Raw genomic sequence first — 18,866 nt, 5'->3', positions numbered from 1 at the left:
TTCCTATTCATATACCCTTCTAGATGCCTTTTAAATCTTGTATTTGTACAGCCTCCACCACAGCCTCTGGCAGCTCATTCCACACACACTCCACCCTCTGCATGAAATTGTTGCCTCTTAAGTCCCTTTCAAAGCTTTCCCCTAAACCTATGCTCTTTTGTTCTGGATTCTCCCACCCCTGTGAAAAGACCTTGTCTATTTATCCCATCCATGCACCTCATGATTTTAAAAACATGTTTGAGATTCCCCCCCCATCCACTCCCATCCCCAGTCTCTGACACTCCAGGGAAAACAAACCCAGCCTATTCAGTCTCTCTCTCGAGCTCAAAAGCTCTGACACTGGCAACATCCTTTTAAATCTTCTGTGAATCCTTTCATGTTTCACAACATCCTTCTTATAGGAAGGAGACCAGGACTGCACACAGTATTCCAAAAGTGGCCTAATATCCTGTGCAGCTGCAACATGACCTCCAACTCCTGTACTCAATGGTCTGACCATTAAAGCAAAGTATACCAAACACCTGCTTCACTATCCTATCTACCTGCGTCACGACTTTCAAAGACCTACAAATCTGCACTATAAGGTCTCTTTGTTCATCAACACAAAATGCAGCACCTCACATTTATCTAAATTAAATTCCATCTGCCACTCCTCAGTCCCTTGACTCATCTGATCAAGATCCCATTGTACTCTGAGGCAATCTTCTTCATTGTTGACTATGCCTCCGATTTTGGTGTCATCTGCAAACTTACTAACGTTACCGCCAATGTTCACACTCAAATCATCTGTATATGGCGAAAAGCAATGGAAACAGCACTGATCCTTTGGCACTCCACTGGTCAAAGGCCTCTAGTCTGAAAAGTAAACTCCACCACCACCCTCTGTCTTCTACCTTCAAGCCAGTCCTGTATCCAAATGGTTAGTTCTCCCTGCATTCCATGTTATCTAACCTCGTTACCCAGTCTACCATGAGGAATCTTGCTGAATACCTTCCTGAAATCGACATAGATGACAGCCACCACTCCGCCCTCAAAATCCTATTAGTTAATTCTTCAAAAAAATTCTTCAGTCACATTCAATTTTGGTCTCAGCTATAGAAAGATGTTGTGAAACATGAAAGTGTTCAGAAGAGATTTACAAGGATGTTACGAGGGTTGGATGGTTTGAGCAGTAGGGAGAGGCTGAATAGGCTGGGGCTATTTTTCCTGGAGCTTTAGAGTCTGAGGCTGACTTCACAGGAGTTTATAAAACCATGCAGAGCACAGATAGAGTAAATAGCCCTGGTCTTTCTTTCCAGGATAGAGGAGTCCAAAACTAGAGAGCATAGGTTTAAGGTGAGAGGGGAAAGATTGAAAAGGGACCTGGGGAATCCAAGATGGTGGTGATTTGAAAGGTCTGCTTTGTTGAGCTCTGTATCTCAACTCAGGCAAAGTAACAACTTCACCCTCCTCACCTAAGTTATTTTTGTGAAAATCAGTGTTTAAAGAGCAAAAGAACCATCACCAATTTTTACAAACTCTGTTCTATTAAAGAAATATGACAAATTGTAAGCATTTGAATAAGTACAAACACAAGGGGAACTCACTAGAGATGTCGAACGCTCCTGCCCCATCCACTAGTCTATCGGAGTCACTCACCCATCAGGCCCTGGCTGCAGAGTTTGTGAAACTATGAGAAAAGATCAAGTCGTCGATCGAGGAGAAGTTCCATTGGACCCAATCTCGGCCATGATCCACAAGCATGAGGAGCAGCTCAAAGGCCTTTGACGCTGAATGGAGGAGGTTGAATGAAAGATCACAGCTTCAGTGACCATGATCAACTCTTCAAGGAAACAAATTTGAGGTCTCGAGAATCTGGACCTTACCTTACTTGAACGAGTCGACGACCTCATGAACAGAGGGAGCTGGAACAAACTCCACATCGTGAAGCTGCCGGAGGGAGCGGAGGGTATCAGCCAGTGAGCTCCTTTGAGAGCTGTCGGCCGTGATTTCTTGGCTTGGAGGTTGCGTCGGGCAGGGTGAAAGCTGAGAGGGCCCATCAGGTCACAGTACGAAGAACCAGTTCGGACCAGTGTCCATGCGTGGGCCTCGAGCGACTCCACAGTTACAGGGACAAAGTTAAAGGTATGGAGGCCTCCAGAATGAAGGGGAAGTATCCACAGGCCTTGACTCACAAAGGGTCCAGGATAATGTTCTTCCAGGACTTTTCTTCAGCAGTAATTCGTAAAAGGGAGTCCTTTGATGAAGCCAAGAGAAGACTGAATGACCTTGATATCCAGTATTCCTTGAGGTATCCTTTGTTTCACTTATGATGGATCTGTGCTCTCATTTGAATCTTCAGAAAAAGTGAAAAACTTTTTTGTGAGAAACTAAGCTCACACACTTCAATCATTTCAGTCCGAGACAAAATCTGAATCAGTCGTGTCGTTTATTTTACTCTTGCAAGAGGGTGTGATGTCCACTGTGTACAAGGCAAGGGACACACACATCGAATTCAATTAATACTCGATATTTATATAATTTGTTTTTTTTTTATCCCATTGCTCCCCACATGTTACATCTTCCACTTGTCTAAGACCGGCACCCATTACTCCTGTTTATCTCTTGACTTATCCGGCCTTCTCTGTGACAAAATGCTTACTTCTTGTCTCATAAGGCAGTTTGACCTCATCCCGCTGTGGGTCATTGTTAGGCATATCCTTTCCTTACCATTATCTACTCCCTCCATCTGTGCCTTCCCCAACCATACTGATCCTTCAGACCCTTTTAATTGGGGTTTGTTCCTGTGTTTCTGTCAAGTGGGAAACAGATATTTATACCTACTGTTTGTACAGGCGTATCTAGCTTAACTGCCTCCCCTCACAGCATCTTATCTATTCGCCTGTAATATCTACCATTGTTTTGCAGTCACGTTTCATTCTTGCATACACTTTTAGCTAATACAAAAAACAATTATGTATTTCCTCCACATAGTTTCCATTCTTGTTGACTCAGCTCTTGGCTGAAACAATTAAACACTGGTGTGAGTTCATTTACTTTGTATAAGTAATTATAATTGCAGAAGTAACACTACTTTACCTATATCCCACATTTTTGGATGCTTTAAAATAGACTGGATGACTGAAAGGATGTGGACAAGAGTGTCTCTTTTTTTTTTCTGTCTCTCTCCTTTTCTGAAAGAAATTGTTGTTGATTTTTTTTCTGATCTCAATGGGTGGTAATGTATATTTGGAGATGGGGAGAGTGCCTCCTTTTAATTTTGTTGTTCATATTACTTTTGTTTTCTTTCCTTTCTTGGCTTTCAATGGGAATGTGGCTCAAGCTGGAAGGAGTTATGAAGGTGTTTTGGGGATCTTTATGTGCCCCCTGTGGGCAGGGGATCGAGCCCCTCACGAAGTGCCTTATATCAGGTTTCGTTTGTTGTTATTTTCTGTACATGTAGAAACTAGTGTTATAGTTGTAGTAGTTTTAGTTTATGTTTTTTTTAGGCTTCATGAGTCTTTTTTTGTTTATGCTTAGCAATTAAGAAATCAAATTCTTCCTTTTCGGACTTCAAAAGCTGTTATAGAGAGTCATGGCTAATTGTGTCCTCAAATGGTGTACCTGGAATACGAGAGGGAGCCATTTGCCAGTTAAAAGAAAATAGATGTTTTTTTCGCTTAGAAAGGAGAGAGTGGACATTGCATTTTTGCAGGAGACTCACCTTGATGAGAAGGAACATTTGAAGTTGCAGCAGGGTGGGTTTGATCAGGTCTATGTCTCCTCCTTCAATACTAGGAGTAGGGGAGAGGCCATACTTATTCAGGAGAATCTTCCATTTAAGTTGCCTGTTCATATTAAAGGTGAGAATGAGCAGTTCGTCATTCTTAAAGCCTCAATACATGGAGGAGAGGATGGTATTTTAAATAGTTATTATCCCTGATACATCCCTTTAAAGTTTTGATCAATGCATTCTCCAAACTGATGGCTCTTGCACGGCAGATTATTATAGGGGGAGACTTTCGGTGTCTTGTGGATCCCATGGTGGATAGAATGCCTCGAGGCCCCTCAACACTTTCTTCACAATCTGAGCAACTCGTGGACTTATGTGCTGAAGTGGAATTGGTGGATGTCTGGAGGCATCTGCATCCCACGGGGAGAGACATTATGATTTTTTCTAATCTGCGCAAGTGTCATTTAGGTTTGATCTTTTCGTAACTTCTGCATAATCCTTGTATTTAGGAACATCTTGTACCATTGGAAAAATTACTATGCTGCCATACATTTAGAGATTGAGGTTCAGGGTAATGCTGAAGGCTCTCGACACTGGTGAATGGATCCCTTTATAAATAAGGACAGTAAGTTCATTGACTATGTCTTTAATGAATTTAAGGTATTGTGAGCCAACAATTCAGATGCTGCCAGTTACCCATCTATTCCTTGAGAGACAGCTGAGGCTTATGACGGGGGTAATTATTTCTTATTCTGCCAGTCAGAAATGACAGAAGGGGGAGCAGCAATGCCTGCTTGAGGCACGGCTAAAAACAACAGAGAAGGTATATTTTGATCAGCCCTCAGTGGCTAAGCTCTTCGGTCCACCTTGAACTCCACGTTCACGTAGACAGAAAGGAAGGAATTTTCCTTTGCGAAACAAAGACTGTTTGAGCATGGTGACAAGCCAGGCAGGTATCTAGCATTTCTTGCCAGGAGAAAGAATGTCCCCCAAATTGATTACCTCAATTAGGGATGGGACTGTGATGGTTACTTGTGATTCTAAAATGATCAATGCTGCATTTTGAAAATTTCATTTTGAACTATACCAGCCTGAACGTTGTGAGGGCTAAGATGGAGTCCTTCTTTAAGAACCTGAATCTTCCAGGTGTTACCTCCAAACAGGCGTCTTTCCTCAATGCCCCTTTAACAGAGCAAGAGATGCAGGAAGCTGTGAAGTAGATGCAGAGTGGGAAAGCATCTGGCCCTGATGGTCTTCCTGGCAATTTTTACAACTAATTTAAAAATAGGTGTTAGACATATATAATTACTTGTACAGCCACGATTGCCTCCTGCCATCCTTAAGACAGGATAATATTTCTCTTATCCTTCAGAAAGTGAAGACCCCAGAGGAATGTGCCTCCGAAAGACCCATCTCACATTTAAATGCTGATTTTAAAATCTAGTCCAAGCATCTTGCATTAAGATTGGAAACTGTGCTTCCTTCTACTGTTAGAGACGGCCAGACTAGTTTTATCAAAAAGCTGTAGATCCCCCAATAATATCCCGAGGTTACAGAATATGATTCAAATGTGTCAGCAGCAGTCGGTTCAGGGATTGGTGATCTCCTTGGATGCAGAAAAGGCATTTGATTGAGTCAAGTGGCCACATCTTTTTTTATATCCTTGAATGATTTGCTTTAGGGGAGGTTTTTATTTGGTGGGTGAGGATCCTCTACAATGATCCTCTGGCGGCGGCTCTCACCAGTGGTGTTAGATCGAGTAATTTTAATATCTGTAGGCGCAGTTGGAAAGATTGTCCCCTCTCACCACTAGAACATAGAACATAGAACATAGAAAGATACAGCGCAGTACAGGCCCTTCGGCCCTCGATGTTGCGCCGACCGAATCCTACCTAACCTACACTAGCCCAATAACTTCCAAATGCCTATCCAATGCCCGCTTAAATGACCATAAAGAAGGAGAGTTCACCACTGCTACTGGCAGGGCATTCCATGAACTCACAACCCGCTGTGTAAAGAATCTACCCCTAACATCTGTCCTATACCTACCACCCCTTAATTTAAAGCTGTGTCCCCTAGTAACACCTGACTCCATTAGCGGTAAAAGGTTGTCAGTGTCGACCCTATCTAAACCCCTAATCATCTTATACACCTCTATCAAATCTCCCCTAAACCTTCTCTTCTCCAATGAGAACATTCCCAAGTGCCTCAGCCTTTCCTCATAAGATTTTCCTACCATTCCAGGCAACATCCTGGTAAACCTCCTCTGCACTCGTTCCAATGCCTCCACATCCTTCCTATAGTATGGCGACCAAAACTGCACACAATACTCCAGATGAGGCCGCACCAGAGTCTTATACAACTGCAACATGACCTCAGGACTCCGGAACTCAATTCCTCTACCAATAAAGCCCAGTACACCATATGCCTTCCTCACTACTTTTAACATTGATGATTGAGCCACTGGCAGAGGCTATCTGCAGGGATCCTAATATATCTGCCCCAGAAGTGGGATCAAAATCGCAAAAGATCATATCACATAAGGATGATGTTCTTGTCTTTTTGTCGAATCCAGTGGTCTCAGTACCCCATTTGATACAAAGTATCAATGCATTTGGCTCCTTCTCGGATTATAAGATTAATCTCTCAAACCGGAGGCCATGCCTATGGGTGGGGCTTTAGGAGAATATCTGATGGACAGGGTGAATCACAGTTCCCCTTTGAATGGTCACGGCAGATTTCTTTACTTTGGCATCAGTTACTTCAGGCCAATTTTGCCCATTTGTTTGACAGGATTAAGCAAGACCTTCAGTGATGGGAGGCGCATCCAATATCCTGGCTAGGTCGAGTAGGTCTCATTAAAATGTATGTCCTTCCCCGTTTGCTCTTTCCTATACGGATGCTCTCCTTATGTTTCCGAGGCAAACATTCCGGAGACTTCATGGTTGGTTTAGTTCCTTTTTATGGTGCTGTAGGAGTCATCTCATTAAGCTGGCTAAATTATAGTTGCCCCATAGGTTGAGTGGAGCGGACCTCCCGATATTAAAAGATATCAACTCAGTTCTCTTTTGTCTTTTGTTAATGACTAGGCTTGTGAGGATCCAGTGTCAGTATGGCTAGATATTGATGCACCCTGGAAAAATGCCCCCTCATTTACCTGTTATTTTTAGATAAATTGAAGAAGGTTACCGAATATTGTCGTAATCCAATAATTATTAATACTGTCGAAGCATGGAGGGCAATGCAGCATACCCCGTACCTGATTTGCTGAGTTTTCAGCCAGGGATAATAGACAGCCAGTTCAATCTCCTGTCAGCTAGTGCAATCTCCTGTGATTTATGTGAAGGTGAAATAATGTCCTTTGACCAAATAGCCTGTAAGTATGGTTTGTCTAGCAGTGAACTTTTTTTGCTTTTGTCAAGTCAGGGATTTTATTCGAAAAGGAACTATGCTTTTTGATCTACTCCTGCAGATATGTCACAGAGGAGAGCGTGCTTCATACTCTTTCTGTTAGTATTGTTTATCAAGTATTAGGGAGTGATATTTCAGAAGATGTTGAGTGGCATTGTGGGTTCTGGGAGAGAGAGCTAGGGATTGAGATGTCAATGGAAACATGGGAGAACATTTGTGAAAATGCGAGAGATTTCAATCTGTAACAGGACCCATGCCATGCAGGTTAAGATTCTTCACAGGGGCCGCCCATTTGGCCCCAGAGCGTCTCACTAAATTTAAGGTGGGAGTATCTTCACTATGTCCTAAGTATAAAATAGGTGTCAGTAGTCTCACTCATTGTCTGTGGTCTTGCCACAAACAGATATTGGAGTGCTGTGGCAGGGGTAATAGAGAGGTTCTTGAGAGGATCAAAGTAAACGGGGACCCTATCTCTATTCTCCTGCCCTCACCAATTTATCTTCTTTAGACACCCATGGGAAAAAACATTCTTAATATTCTCATTTTTCATGCAAGGGAAAGAATTGTGATGTATTGGATCTCTGGAAACGCCCCGGGTCTGTTGGCTTGGCATAGGCTAATTATGTTAAAAATAATGACTGCAGATGTTGGAAACCAGAGTCTAGATTCGAATGGTGCTGGAAAAGCACAGCAGTTCAGGCAGTATCTGAGGAGCAGTAAAATCAATGTTTCAGGCAAAAGCCCTTCATCAGGAATACGGACAGAGAGCCTGAAGGGAGGAGAGATAAATGAGAGGAGGATGGGGTTGGGGAGAAAGTAGCATAGAGTACAATAGATGAGTGGGAGAGGGGATAAAAGTGATAGGGCAGGGTGGTGGAGTGGATCGGTGGAAAAGAAGATAGGTAGGTAGGACAAATCATGGGGATAGTGCTGAGCTGGAAGTTTGGAACTGGGGTGTGGTGGGGGAATGGGAAACGAGGAAACTGTTGATGTCCACATTGATGCCCTGGGGTTGAAGTGTTCCGAGGCAGAAGATGAGGCATTCTTCCTCCAGGCGTCTGGTAGTGGGGGAGCAGCGGTGAAGGACTCCCAGGACCTCCATGTCCTTGGCAGAGTGCGAGGGTGAGTTGAAATGTTGGGCCACAGGACGGTGTGGTTGATTAGTGTGGGTGTCCCAGAGATGTTCCCTAAAGCGTTCTGCTAGCAGGCATCCAGTCTCTCCAGTGTAGAGGAGACCGCATCAGGAGCAACATACAACAAATGATATTGGTGGATGTGCAGGTAAAACGTTGATGGATGTGGAAAGCCCCTTTAGGGCCTTGGATGGAGGTGAGGGAGGAGGTGTGGGCGTAGGTTTTGCAATTCCTGCGGTGGCAGGGGAAGGTGCCAGATGGGAGGGTGGGTTGTAGGGCAGTGTGGACCTGACTAGGTAGTCACGGAGGGAAAGGCCTTTGTGGAACGTGGAAAGGGTTCGGGAGGGAAATGTATCCCTGGTGGTGGGGTCTTTTTGGAGGTGGGTGGCAGAAATGTCGGCGGATGATTTGGTTTGTGCGAAGGTTGGTAGGGTGGAAGGTGAGCACCAGGGGCGTTCTGTCCTTGTTACGGTTGGAGCGGTCTGAGGGCGGAGGTGCAGGATGTGGACGAGATGCGTTGGAGGGCATCTTTAACCACATGGGAAGGGAAATTGCGGTCTCTAAAAGAAGAGCCTATATGGTGTGTTTTTTGGTGGAATTGGCCCTCCTAGGAGCAGATACCGTGGAGGCGGAGGAATTCCGAATATGGGATGGCAGTTTTGCAGGAGGTAATGTGGGAAGAGGTGTAAACCAGGTAGCTGTGGGAGTCGGTGGGTTTGTAAAAAATGTTGGTGTCAAGTAAGTTGTCATTAATGGAGATGGAGAGGTCCAGGAAGGGGAGGTAGGTGCCGGAGATGGTCCTGGTAAATTTAAGGTCAGGGTGGAATATGTTGGTGAAATTGATAAATTGCTCAACCACCTCGCGGGAGCACGAGCTAGCGCCAATGCAGTCATCAATGTAGTGGAGGAAGAGGTGGGGAGTGGTGCCAGTGTAATTACGGAAGATGGACTGTTCTACGTAGCCAACAAACAGACAGGCATAGCTGGGGCCCATATGTGTGCCCATGGTTACCCCTTTGGTCTGGAGGAAGTGGGAGGATTCAAAGGAGAAATTGTTAAGGGCAAGGACCAGTTCGGCCAAACGAATAAGAGTGTCGGTGGAAGGGTACTGTTGGGGATGTCGGGAGAGGAAGAAACGGATGTCTTGGAGGCCATGTTCATGACGGAGGGAGGTGTAGAGAAATTGGATATCCATGGTGAAGATGAGGCATTGGGGGCCGGGAAACGGAAGTCTTGGAGGAGGTGGAGGGCATGGGTGGTGTCTCGAGCATATGTGGGGAGTTCCTAGATTTGGGGGGATAGGACAGAGTCGAGGTATGTAGAAATGAGTTCACTAGGGCAGGAGCATGCTGAGACAATGGGTCAGCCAGGGTAGTCAGGCTTGTGGATCTGGGGAAGGAGGTAGAGCCGGACAGTACATGATTCCCGGACTATGATGTTGGAAGCTGTGGGTGGGAGATCTCCTGAGGTGATGAGGTTCTGTATGGTCTGGGAGATGATGGTTTGGTGATTGGGGGGGTGGGGTCATAGTCGAGGGGTTGGTAGAAAAAGATGTCTTCGAGTTGGCATTTGGATTTAGCGGTGTAGAGGTCAGTGCGCCAGACCAGCACTGTGCCCCCTTTATCTGCTGGCTTGATGATGAGGTCGGGATTGGAGCAGAGGGATTGGAAGGCTGTGCATTGTGAGGGTGAGCGGTTAGAGTGGGGGACGAGGGTAGACTGGTTGAGACAGTTAATGTCCCGGCGGCAGTTGGAAATGAAGAAATCGAGAAAATGAAGAAATGAAGTAATAGGCCAGCACGGGCTGTCCAGGTGGATGGAGTGTGTTGGAGGTGGGTGGGAGGGCTGATTGGGAAAGTAAGCTTGGAGGCAGAGTCAACGGAAGAAGTGTTTGACGTCACGGCATGTATTAAATTCAATGGTGCGTGGACAGAGGAGGATGAAGGTGAGTCCTTTGCTGAACACTGATCGTTCGTCCTCAGTGAGGGGAAGTCTGGGGGATTGGTGAAAACTCGGCAGAGTTAGGAGCTGGGATCTGGTGTTGGTCTGGAGCTGGGAGTGGGGGCAGAGCCTGCCACTGGAATGTGTGTGGTGGTGGGGGGGAATGGGAGTGGAGCCATGAGCAGGGGTGGTGTTCCCCTCAGGGTTCTGGGGGGCGGGGATGGTGACAGTGGGATCTGTGGGGGGCACGTCAGCAGAATGCAGGTGAATGGCATTGGTGGGGGCGGAATAATTATGGAACATGTTCCTTTGGACTTTCTCACGAATATGGTACACTGAAAAACTGAAAATTTGTATAAGATATGGTGGTCATTTTTGGATTATCTGGTTATAGATTTATCTGCCATCCTAAGTCAGGGTGTAAGTTTGCTCGCTGAGCTGTAGGATTGATATCCAGACGTTTCATTACCTGGCTAGGTTACATCATCAGCGGCGACCTCCAAGTGAAGCAAAGCTGTTAACTCCTGCTTTCTATTTACATCTTTCTCCTGGATGGAGTTCCTGGGGTTTGTGGTGATGTCATTTCCTGTTCGTTTTCTCAGAGGATGATAGATAGCATCTGGATCTATGTGTTTGTTTATGGCGTTGTGGCTGGAGTGCCAGGCCTCGAGGAATTCTCTAGTGTGCCTTTGCTTAGCCTGCCCCAGGATAGATGTGTTGTCCCAGTCGAAATTGTGGTTTTTTTCAACCGTGTGTCGGGCTACAAGGGAGAGAGGGTCGTGTCTTTTTATGGCTAGCTGGTGTTCGTGTATCCTAGTGGCTAACTTTCTTCCTGTTTGTCCTAAGTAGTGTTTGTGGCAGTCCTTGCATGGAATTTTGTAGATGACGTTGGTTTTGTCCATGGGTTGTACTGGGTCTTTTACGTTTGTTAGTTTTTGTTTGACAGTGTTGGTGGGTTTGTGTATGACTAGGATTCCAAGGGGTCTTAGTAGTCTGACTGTCATTTCTGAAACTTCTTTGATGCATGGTAAGGTGGTTCGGGTTTCTGGCTGTGTTTGGTCTACTTGTCGTGGTTTGTTCTTGATGAGTCTGCACACTGAATTTTTTTGAGTATCCGTTCTTCTTGAACACGTTATATAGATGGACTATACTTGGCTTTTATGCTGCCATTACGACCGGATTTAGTGAAATTGATACCCATGAAGGAAGAATTTCAGATAAATTCATGTGTAATACTCAATGTTCTTGGAGGTCAGGAACAAATATTTAATTGTGCTGAGCAGTTTTATTTATTTATTGCATTCTCTGATTTGTTCAGTTTTAGTTGAATATAATTGTGTTTTAGATTAGATTAGATTACTTACAGTGTGGAAACAGGCCCTTCGGCCCAACAAGTCCACACCGACCCGCCGTAGCGCAACCCACCCATACCCCTACATTTACCCCTTACCTAACACTACGGGCAATTTAGTATGGCCAATTCACCTGACCCGCACATCTTTGTGACTGTGGGAGGAAACCGGAGCACCCGGAGGAAACCCACGCAGACACGGGGAGAACGTGCAAACTCCACACAGTCAGTCGCCTGAGTCGGGAATTGAACCCGGGTCTCAGGCACTGTGAGGCAGCAGTGCTAACCACTGTGCCACCGTGCCGCCCTCAAAAGTTTTGTTTGCATTGTTTGCATTGTTTCTTGTTTTTGTGTTTTTTATCTATGAATATATATATATATATATATATATATATATTAGAGAGAGAGAGAAGTGCTTTTGTTGGTTTGTTGTGGTTGTACTTTTGTAATTTTACAAAAGAAATCTACCTCTTTCAATAAAAATATCTATATAAAAAGAAAAGGGACCTAAAGGGCAATGTTTTAAAAATAAAAGTGTAATCAACTGCCAGAGGAAGTGGTGAAAGCTGATAAAGTTACAAAGTTAAAACGCATTTGGATAATAATATGAATAGAAAGGGTTGAGAGGGTAACAGACCAAATGCTGGCAAATGGGACTAGATTAATTTAAGATCTCTGGTGGGCATGGACAAGTTAGACCATAGGGTCTGTTTCTATGCTGAACATCTCTGATTCTTTGACTGTTTCACTGAGATGAGGAGGAACTTCTTCAGCCAGAGGGTGTTTAATCTGTCAATCTCATTGTTGCAGAATGATGTGGTGACTAAGTCATTGGGTGTGTTTAAGACAGAGATGGATAGTTTGTTGATTAGTAAAGGGACCAGGGTTACAGGGAGAAGGCAGGAGAATGGGGACTGAGAAATATTTCAGCCACGATCAAATGGTGGAGGAAACCCAATTGGTGTATGACCTCATTCTGCTGCTAAATCTTATGGTCAGCAGAGAGGAAGCTGGCAACTAGATATATTAGTGACTGTCTTATTTTTATAATCATAAGTCTCCATCATAAGTGATAACATGGTATACGGACCCTGTCAAGCTCCTGAGTAACTTACTGAGTGTTTCAAATAAAAAGACTGGTATTTGTAAAGCACCTTTAATCACATCTCAAAGCTTCTTGCAGTCCATGAAGTGTTCCAGACTTGTATTCAATGTTATAATAGGGAACATAAGGCTGCCAGTCTGTACAGAGCAGGGTCTCATTAAACAGCAATGTGAAGAGGTCATCTAATTGTTCTGATGTATGAGGGATAATATTGGCCGTGGGATCTTATTTATATTCACCCCTACATGAGGTTTGGATCAAAGTGTCATTGATCGGAGTGCAGTTTCAATCCTGCAGCACTCCCCAAGTACTGCACTCGAGTGTCAGTCTGGGTTTTTATGATCATCTCACACACTGCAAGCTCAGATCACCTACATTCTCCTCCAAATTATTAATATACTGTGTCTCAGCACAGATCACTGCACAGCACCACTGGCCACACATCTCCAGTCAGAAAAACACACTTCTAACGCACTCATCAATCTTCTTGTCACTTCCACAAAAATATCAATGAAGTTTGTCAGATGTGACCTCTCCTCTGCTTTGCCATTTAATCAGATCATAGCTAATCTGATCATTCTCAAATTGACTGTCTGGCCTTAACACCATAACCTTTGATTCCCTTCCTCTGTCTAGCTGAGCCTTGTATATACTGAATGACCCAGACTCAATAGCCCTCTGTAGCATCAAATTCCACACAAACACTGAGAATGCTGGAGAAACCCGACAGGTCTGGCAGCAACTGAGGTGCGAGCAATGTTTCAAATTCAGTATGACTCTTGTTCAGAGCTGTTTGTGTCAGTCCAGTGAGAGGGTGTAGAAAAGTGTTGATTTATGTAATCGGTTAGAGAGGCTTCACAGTCCTTTTCTCACCACAGAGGCACAGCCCTGCAATGTAAAAGGGGATTCAAGAATATACCATGGAGCTCTTGGTTGGTAGTGGGGAAACTAATGCCTCAGCCTCCTTGAAACCTAACTCATTTATCCTTTCAAATGGTCTGGAAGAATCTGCATTTCACTGCCAATCACAAGGTATCCTACAAAATTAAAGAAAATGCTTGAGAAACTAGAGTAGTGTCACTGGACCTAAAATGTTGTCTCTTCTTTCTCTTCACTCACGCTGCCAGATTGCTGATTCTCACCAGCAATGTCTGTTTCTGTGGCACACCTTGATAGTGAAAATTGAAGTTTGTAGCACACCTAGTGTTCAACAAACAAAGAATTGCAAATGCTGGAAATCTGAAAAAACAACCACAAATTGATGCAGAAACTGCTTTCTGTGCACAGATGCTGCCAGACCTGCTGAGTTCCAGTGATCCTGGAAGAGACCGATACAGAATATTGCTTTAAAACTACCCTCAGCTCAAAAAACCTCATTCCCTGTCACCCAATCAAATTCATCATCACGTTATTACTGGCATTTCATTTCACGGACTTCAATTATACTTCGAAATCTTTTATGTGACAAGTTCTCAACAGCATTTTCAATTCCAGAATCAAATTCCCTCTGAATTCCAATTGTGTCTGCAGTTGAAAGCTCAACCAATTCAGTTAAACATGACTTGCTTTGACTAAACTCACACTGGCTTTCCTCAATTATCCAGAATTGCTGAACTGTATTGAACATTATCCATAAAATTTCCCATCACCGAGGTTAATCTCACTGATCTTTTGCGGCGGCTTTGCGTTTACGCTTTATTTTGAGAAACTGAAACACTTACAATATTACAAAATTGAATAAAAGTTTGACTGTAAAAACAATATTGGAGGGCAGGAGGGGAAAAGGGATTGGACTTGGACCAGCTGAATACCCTATCCATGTGCCTTTACAGCTTCACGATCTGAAACATGTGGACGTTCCCACTGGCCCCCACATGATAACGTGCAGATAACATTAAAATAGGCGGTATTGTCGACAATCAGAAAGCTTCTCAGAAATTGCACCACCACCTTGATCAGCTGGGGAAGTGGACTGAGAAATGGCAAATGGAGTTTAATATAGATAAGTCTGAGGTCCTGTGTATTGGAAAGTCAAATCAAGGTGGGCATTTCATGATGAATGTTAGGGTCTTAAGGAATGTAGCAGAACAGAGGGACTTGGAGTTCAGTTACATGGTTCTCTGAAGGTGGAGTCACAGGTGGGCAGGACAATGAAGAAGGCTTTTGGCACACCGGCCTTCATCAGTCAGGGCACTGAGTACAGAGGTTGGGAAGTCATGTTGCAATTGTACAGGACATTGATGAGGTTGCACTTGGGGTATTGGCTTCAGTTTTGTCGGAATGATGTTATTAAACTGGAAAGTGTGCAGAAGAATTTTACAAGGATGTTACCTGGACTAAAGCGCCTGAGTTATAGGGAAAGGTTGGACAAGCGAGGACATTTTACTTTCGAGTGGAAGAGACTGAGCAGAGATACTTGGAGAAGTGAATAAGTTCATGGGAGGTATGGATAGGGTGAATGCACTCAGTCTTTAACACAGGGTTGCAGAATCAAGGAAGAGAGGACATCAGTTTCCACTGAGAGGGGAAAGAATAAAATGGGCAATGATTTTACACAGATGGTGGATTGCATACGGAATAAGCTGCCAGCTGAAGTGGTTGTGATGGGCACATTAACAACATTTCAAGGAAGTTTGGAGAAATACATGGACAGGAAATGTTTAGAAGGATATGGGGCAAGTGAAAGGAAATGAGGTTAGTGTGGATAGACCTTTTGGTTGGCATGGACTAGTTTGGGCCGAAGGGCCTATTCTCTGTGCTGTAGGACTCTATCAATCTCTGACTCTAAGACCTTACCGAAGGGAGCAATAACTGAAGGTCCAGAGCAACCGTGGGATCATTTTCCCGGTAACTAACACTCCACTGACTCAAAACAGTGAATTTTGAAATAATCCAGATGAAGTTGGAATATGAGCTTTAAGAATACATATCCTGGAGAAATTTTCAAATAAAATGACAACTCTCTTGGATTTATTGATGAAGTCATTTTTTTAGAAGCCTTGCTTTCACTGCAGAGAATGCAGATATTGATTTGATTGAAGAACAAACAAATTTGATACTGCACTCCTATATAAATGATAATTACATAAACATAGACATCAAAAGGCTGAATAGGTTCTGTGCATAGTAGAGTGCGAGAGTTTTATCAAACAGACATTTCCGTTGGTGTGACTTAAGGATTATTTCACAGTAAATGAGATGAGAGAGCAATAACTCAGGGAGAACTGATAACTGACTCCACCTACATTGCAGTTTGCACCAACTGAACGGTTTCAATCAAGGTTAAATATGATCTGATCATGACAGAAATAATCAAATCACCCATCACTTTCAAATCTGGCGTTTTCAAATGTTCCAATTTTACGAAAGAGCAGTTAACATTCTGGGCAATGGTTACAGACCTGAGCAAAACAAGACCAGTTTCTCAATGTTATCAAATTATGTGTGAGATACACATTACTGACACATGGTGGAAGTCTAAACAAGATCAGTCTGATGTTTTTATTTTGACTGGGCCCAGTTCCCCCAGAAAGGCTCCACTGACCCTGCAGTGAAATGATTTGGTGTCCCCCCTGGAAAGACCCCACTGACCCTGCAGTGAAATGATTTGGTGTCCCCCCTGGAAAGACTCCACTGACCCTGCAGTGAAATGATTTGGTGTCCCCCTGGAAAGACCCCACTGACGCTGCAGTGAAATGATATGGTGTCCCCCCTGGAAAGACTCCCCTGAGCCCAGTCTGAGACCCACTGACTGATTCATCTCCAACACCGTCATGTAGCGCCACCTCCCGCCTGTGGAGCAACATTATAGGCAGGAAGGTCCCCGGGTTCCTGCAGCTCACAGCTCATTCTACCCAGTCAGTCTCTCTCTACAATTGAGCTTCTATTTGTTTCTTCTCTCCCCCTCCTTCTCTCCCCCAGACTGAGACCGACCCCCATCAGTTTACAGCTGGCAGGAGGCAGGGGGACGGGGTGAAATTATGGGATGGATCTGTCAGTGCCCTTTAATCCCGCAGATTGTCAGCGGGGCGGAGTTTTTCCCATCGTCATTCCATCCCGGAAAGAAGATGGGAAAGATCCTCTCAGTGAAAGTGTGGGTGAAAGTGTGGAGATGGGACATGGTATCCGCATTGTGAAATGACACCTGTCCACCCTCATAGTCCAGGAAAACCCTGATCTTCCGGGGATTCACACTCGGGGAGAGGGGGGTCTCAGAGGGGAAGGTGGCGGCAAAATAACCCCATCCGGGATCCAGCCACACAGTCCAGAATCCAGTCTCCGGGCTCGGGATGGTGCCACCTTTCCTTTCCACAGACTCTCGGGCCACTCCCAGACCCCACTCAGTCTTCTCCACCACCTCCACCTCCCAGTAATGTCTCCCTGATGTGAATCCCTCTGATCCCTGGACATATTCCCAGTAATCAAATCTCTCCGGGGAGTCAGGGAGCGGCTGCCGTTTGTCTCCGAGTCTCACACTGGTCCGGTCCTCAGACAGGATGAGCTGGGGATGCGCTGTGTTCGGATCCAGAGTCAGAGAGGCTGGAGCTGGGGGAGAGATCAAATAACACTGTCAGAGAGAGTGAGCAGGTAGTGAGGGGCGAAGAGATAGAGGGTGTGGGAGTGAAAGGGAGATGGAGCGAGTCTAGAAAAGGTGAGTTGATGGAGGGGAGGGACAGGGGAAGAGGAGTGAGTGAGGGAGAGTGAAGTGAGTGATGAGAGTGGAGGGATGAGGAGGAAGGATGGGTGAAGCAGAGGGCTGGGGAGGGAGGAGTAAGCGAGGGGAGGTGAGAGGGCTCATTTGGAGGAGAGTGGGTGGGGAAATGAAGTGCACCGGAAGAACAGAACCCTTAATGTAACCCTATCGCAGGATGGAGGGCAAGGTTAAAAATAGGGGGAGAGCGAGGAGATGTGGGATAGAGGGTGGAAAGTGAGGAGCTGTGGGAGTGAGAGGAGAGGAGAGTGAAGAGGTGGTATGAGAGAGAGAGGTGTAGAGAATGAGGGGGAGCTCAGAGGGGGATGAGCAATCGGAGGGTTCAGTGCTCAGGTGAGAGCAATGGGAAGGGGTATCTCTCGGGATGAGGTCATCCGGGGACCAGGAGGAGCGGGGAGAAGATGGGGAAAGTGTGATGGTAGGGGCAACGGGGAGTGTGGTGGAGAGGGTAAACTGAAACAGACGGTGAGGGGAAAGCGAGGGGCAGAGAGTGTGGCAGACGTCGAGGGAGATGAAGCACTCAGGGATGGGGAAGGAGAGTGAGGGGAGAGCAAGGGGGTATTGGACAGCATAGGGGAGTGTCAGATGGTGGGGGCCAGGAGGGGGAGGGGAGTGTGATGAGCAGAGTGAGGGGTATGGGAGAGGTGGGGGAGATTGAAGGGGTTAGTCAGACTGCACGGTATGGACAGAGTGGGGGAAGGCAGCGTGAGGGAGAGGACAGAATGAGAGAGAGAGAGAGAGGGATGGGGCATGGACTGGAAGGGGAGATGGTTGGGTTCAGGAGGAAGAGATAAATTAAGATGGAAAGGGTTAGTTGGAGAGTGCACGTGACAAAATGGGGGAAGGGAAAGTGAGAGAAAGGGATGAATGAGAGGAGAGGAGTATGCTGGGAAAGTGAGCATGAGGAGTGTGATAACAAGAGGAAGGGAGCACATGGAGGAATGGAGAAGATTGGGACAGGTGGGGATAGAAGTGGAAGGTGGGGGAATGCAAGGGAAAGAGGAGAGCGAAGTGATGTGAATGGGTGGGAAGGGGGACAGTGAGGGGAGGCAGGAGAGATGGGCAGCAAGGCAGTGGGGAGACTGAGGGAGGGGAGAGTGGGGTTGCATTTGTAGGGGAGGGTTTAATGAAGGGGAAGGGGAGCATCATGGAGAATGGGAGGAAATGAGAGAAGGTTTTTAATCTCAGGAGAGGGAATGAAAGTGTGAAGACATGGAGTAAGTGATGGAGGAGGGAATGATTGGAAGCTGAATAAGGATATGGGAGAGGGTATGGAGGTTTTTTGAGGGGAGGTGAATGTTTGGGATGGGGTAGGAGAGAGTGAGTGACAGTATAGAATGGGAGGGTGACAACAGGAGGTCTGCAAAATAAGTGGACATTAGAGGTTTGGAGATCAGGAGAGTGAGTGGAAGGGTTGCGGGATTGAGATGCAGTGAGTGAGGGGAAGAGAGAAAGGGAGGTGAGAGTTAGGAGGAAGGGATGGCTGAGCTGGAGGAGAGAAAT

At 45.4% G+C, this 18,866-nt stretch overlaps 1 protein-coding gene across 1 annotated transcript in view; it reads right to left on the bottom strand.

Moving 5' to 3' along the window:
• Positions 1-15,578: 15,578 nt before the first annotated feature.
• LOC132832907 (nuclear factor 7, ovary-like) overlaps positions 15,579-18,866 on the bottom strand; it is a 30,600-nt gene continuing 27,312 nt past the window's right edge. The window contains exon 5 of the mRNA XM_060851143.1: positions 15,579-17,197. Coding sequence (XP_060707126.1) covers positions 16,647-17,197 — 551 coding nt within the window. The 3' untranslated portion in view covers positions 15,579-16,646. The remainder of the gene's footprint in view (positions 17,198-18,866) is intronic.

The sequence above is a fragment of the Hemiscyllium ocellatum genome, chromosome 35 (genome assembly GCF_020745735.1).
Source record: "Hemiscyllium ocellatum isolate sHemOce1 chromosome 35, sHemOce1.pat.X.cur, whole genome shotgun sequence".
NCBI classification, from domain to species: Eukaryota; Metazoa; Chordata; class Chondrichthyes; order Orectolobiformes; family Hemiscylliidae; genus Hemiscyllium; species Hemiscyllium ocellatum.
This window is presented reverse-complemented; position numbering and strand designations above follow the sequence as displayed.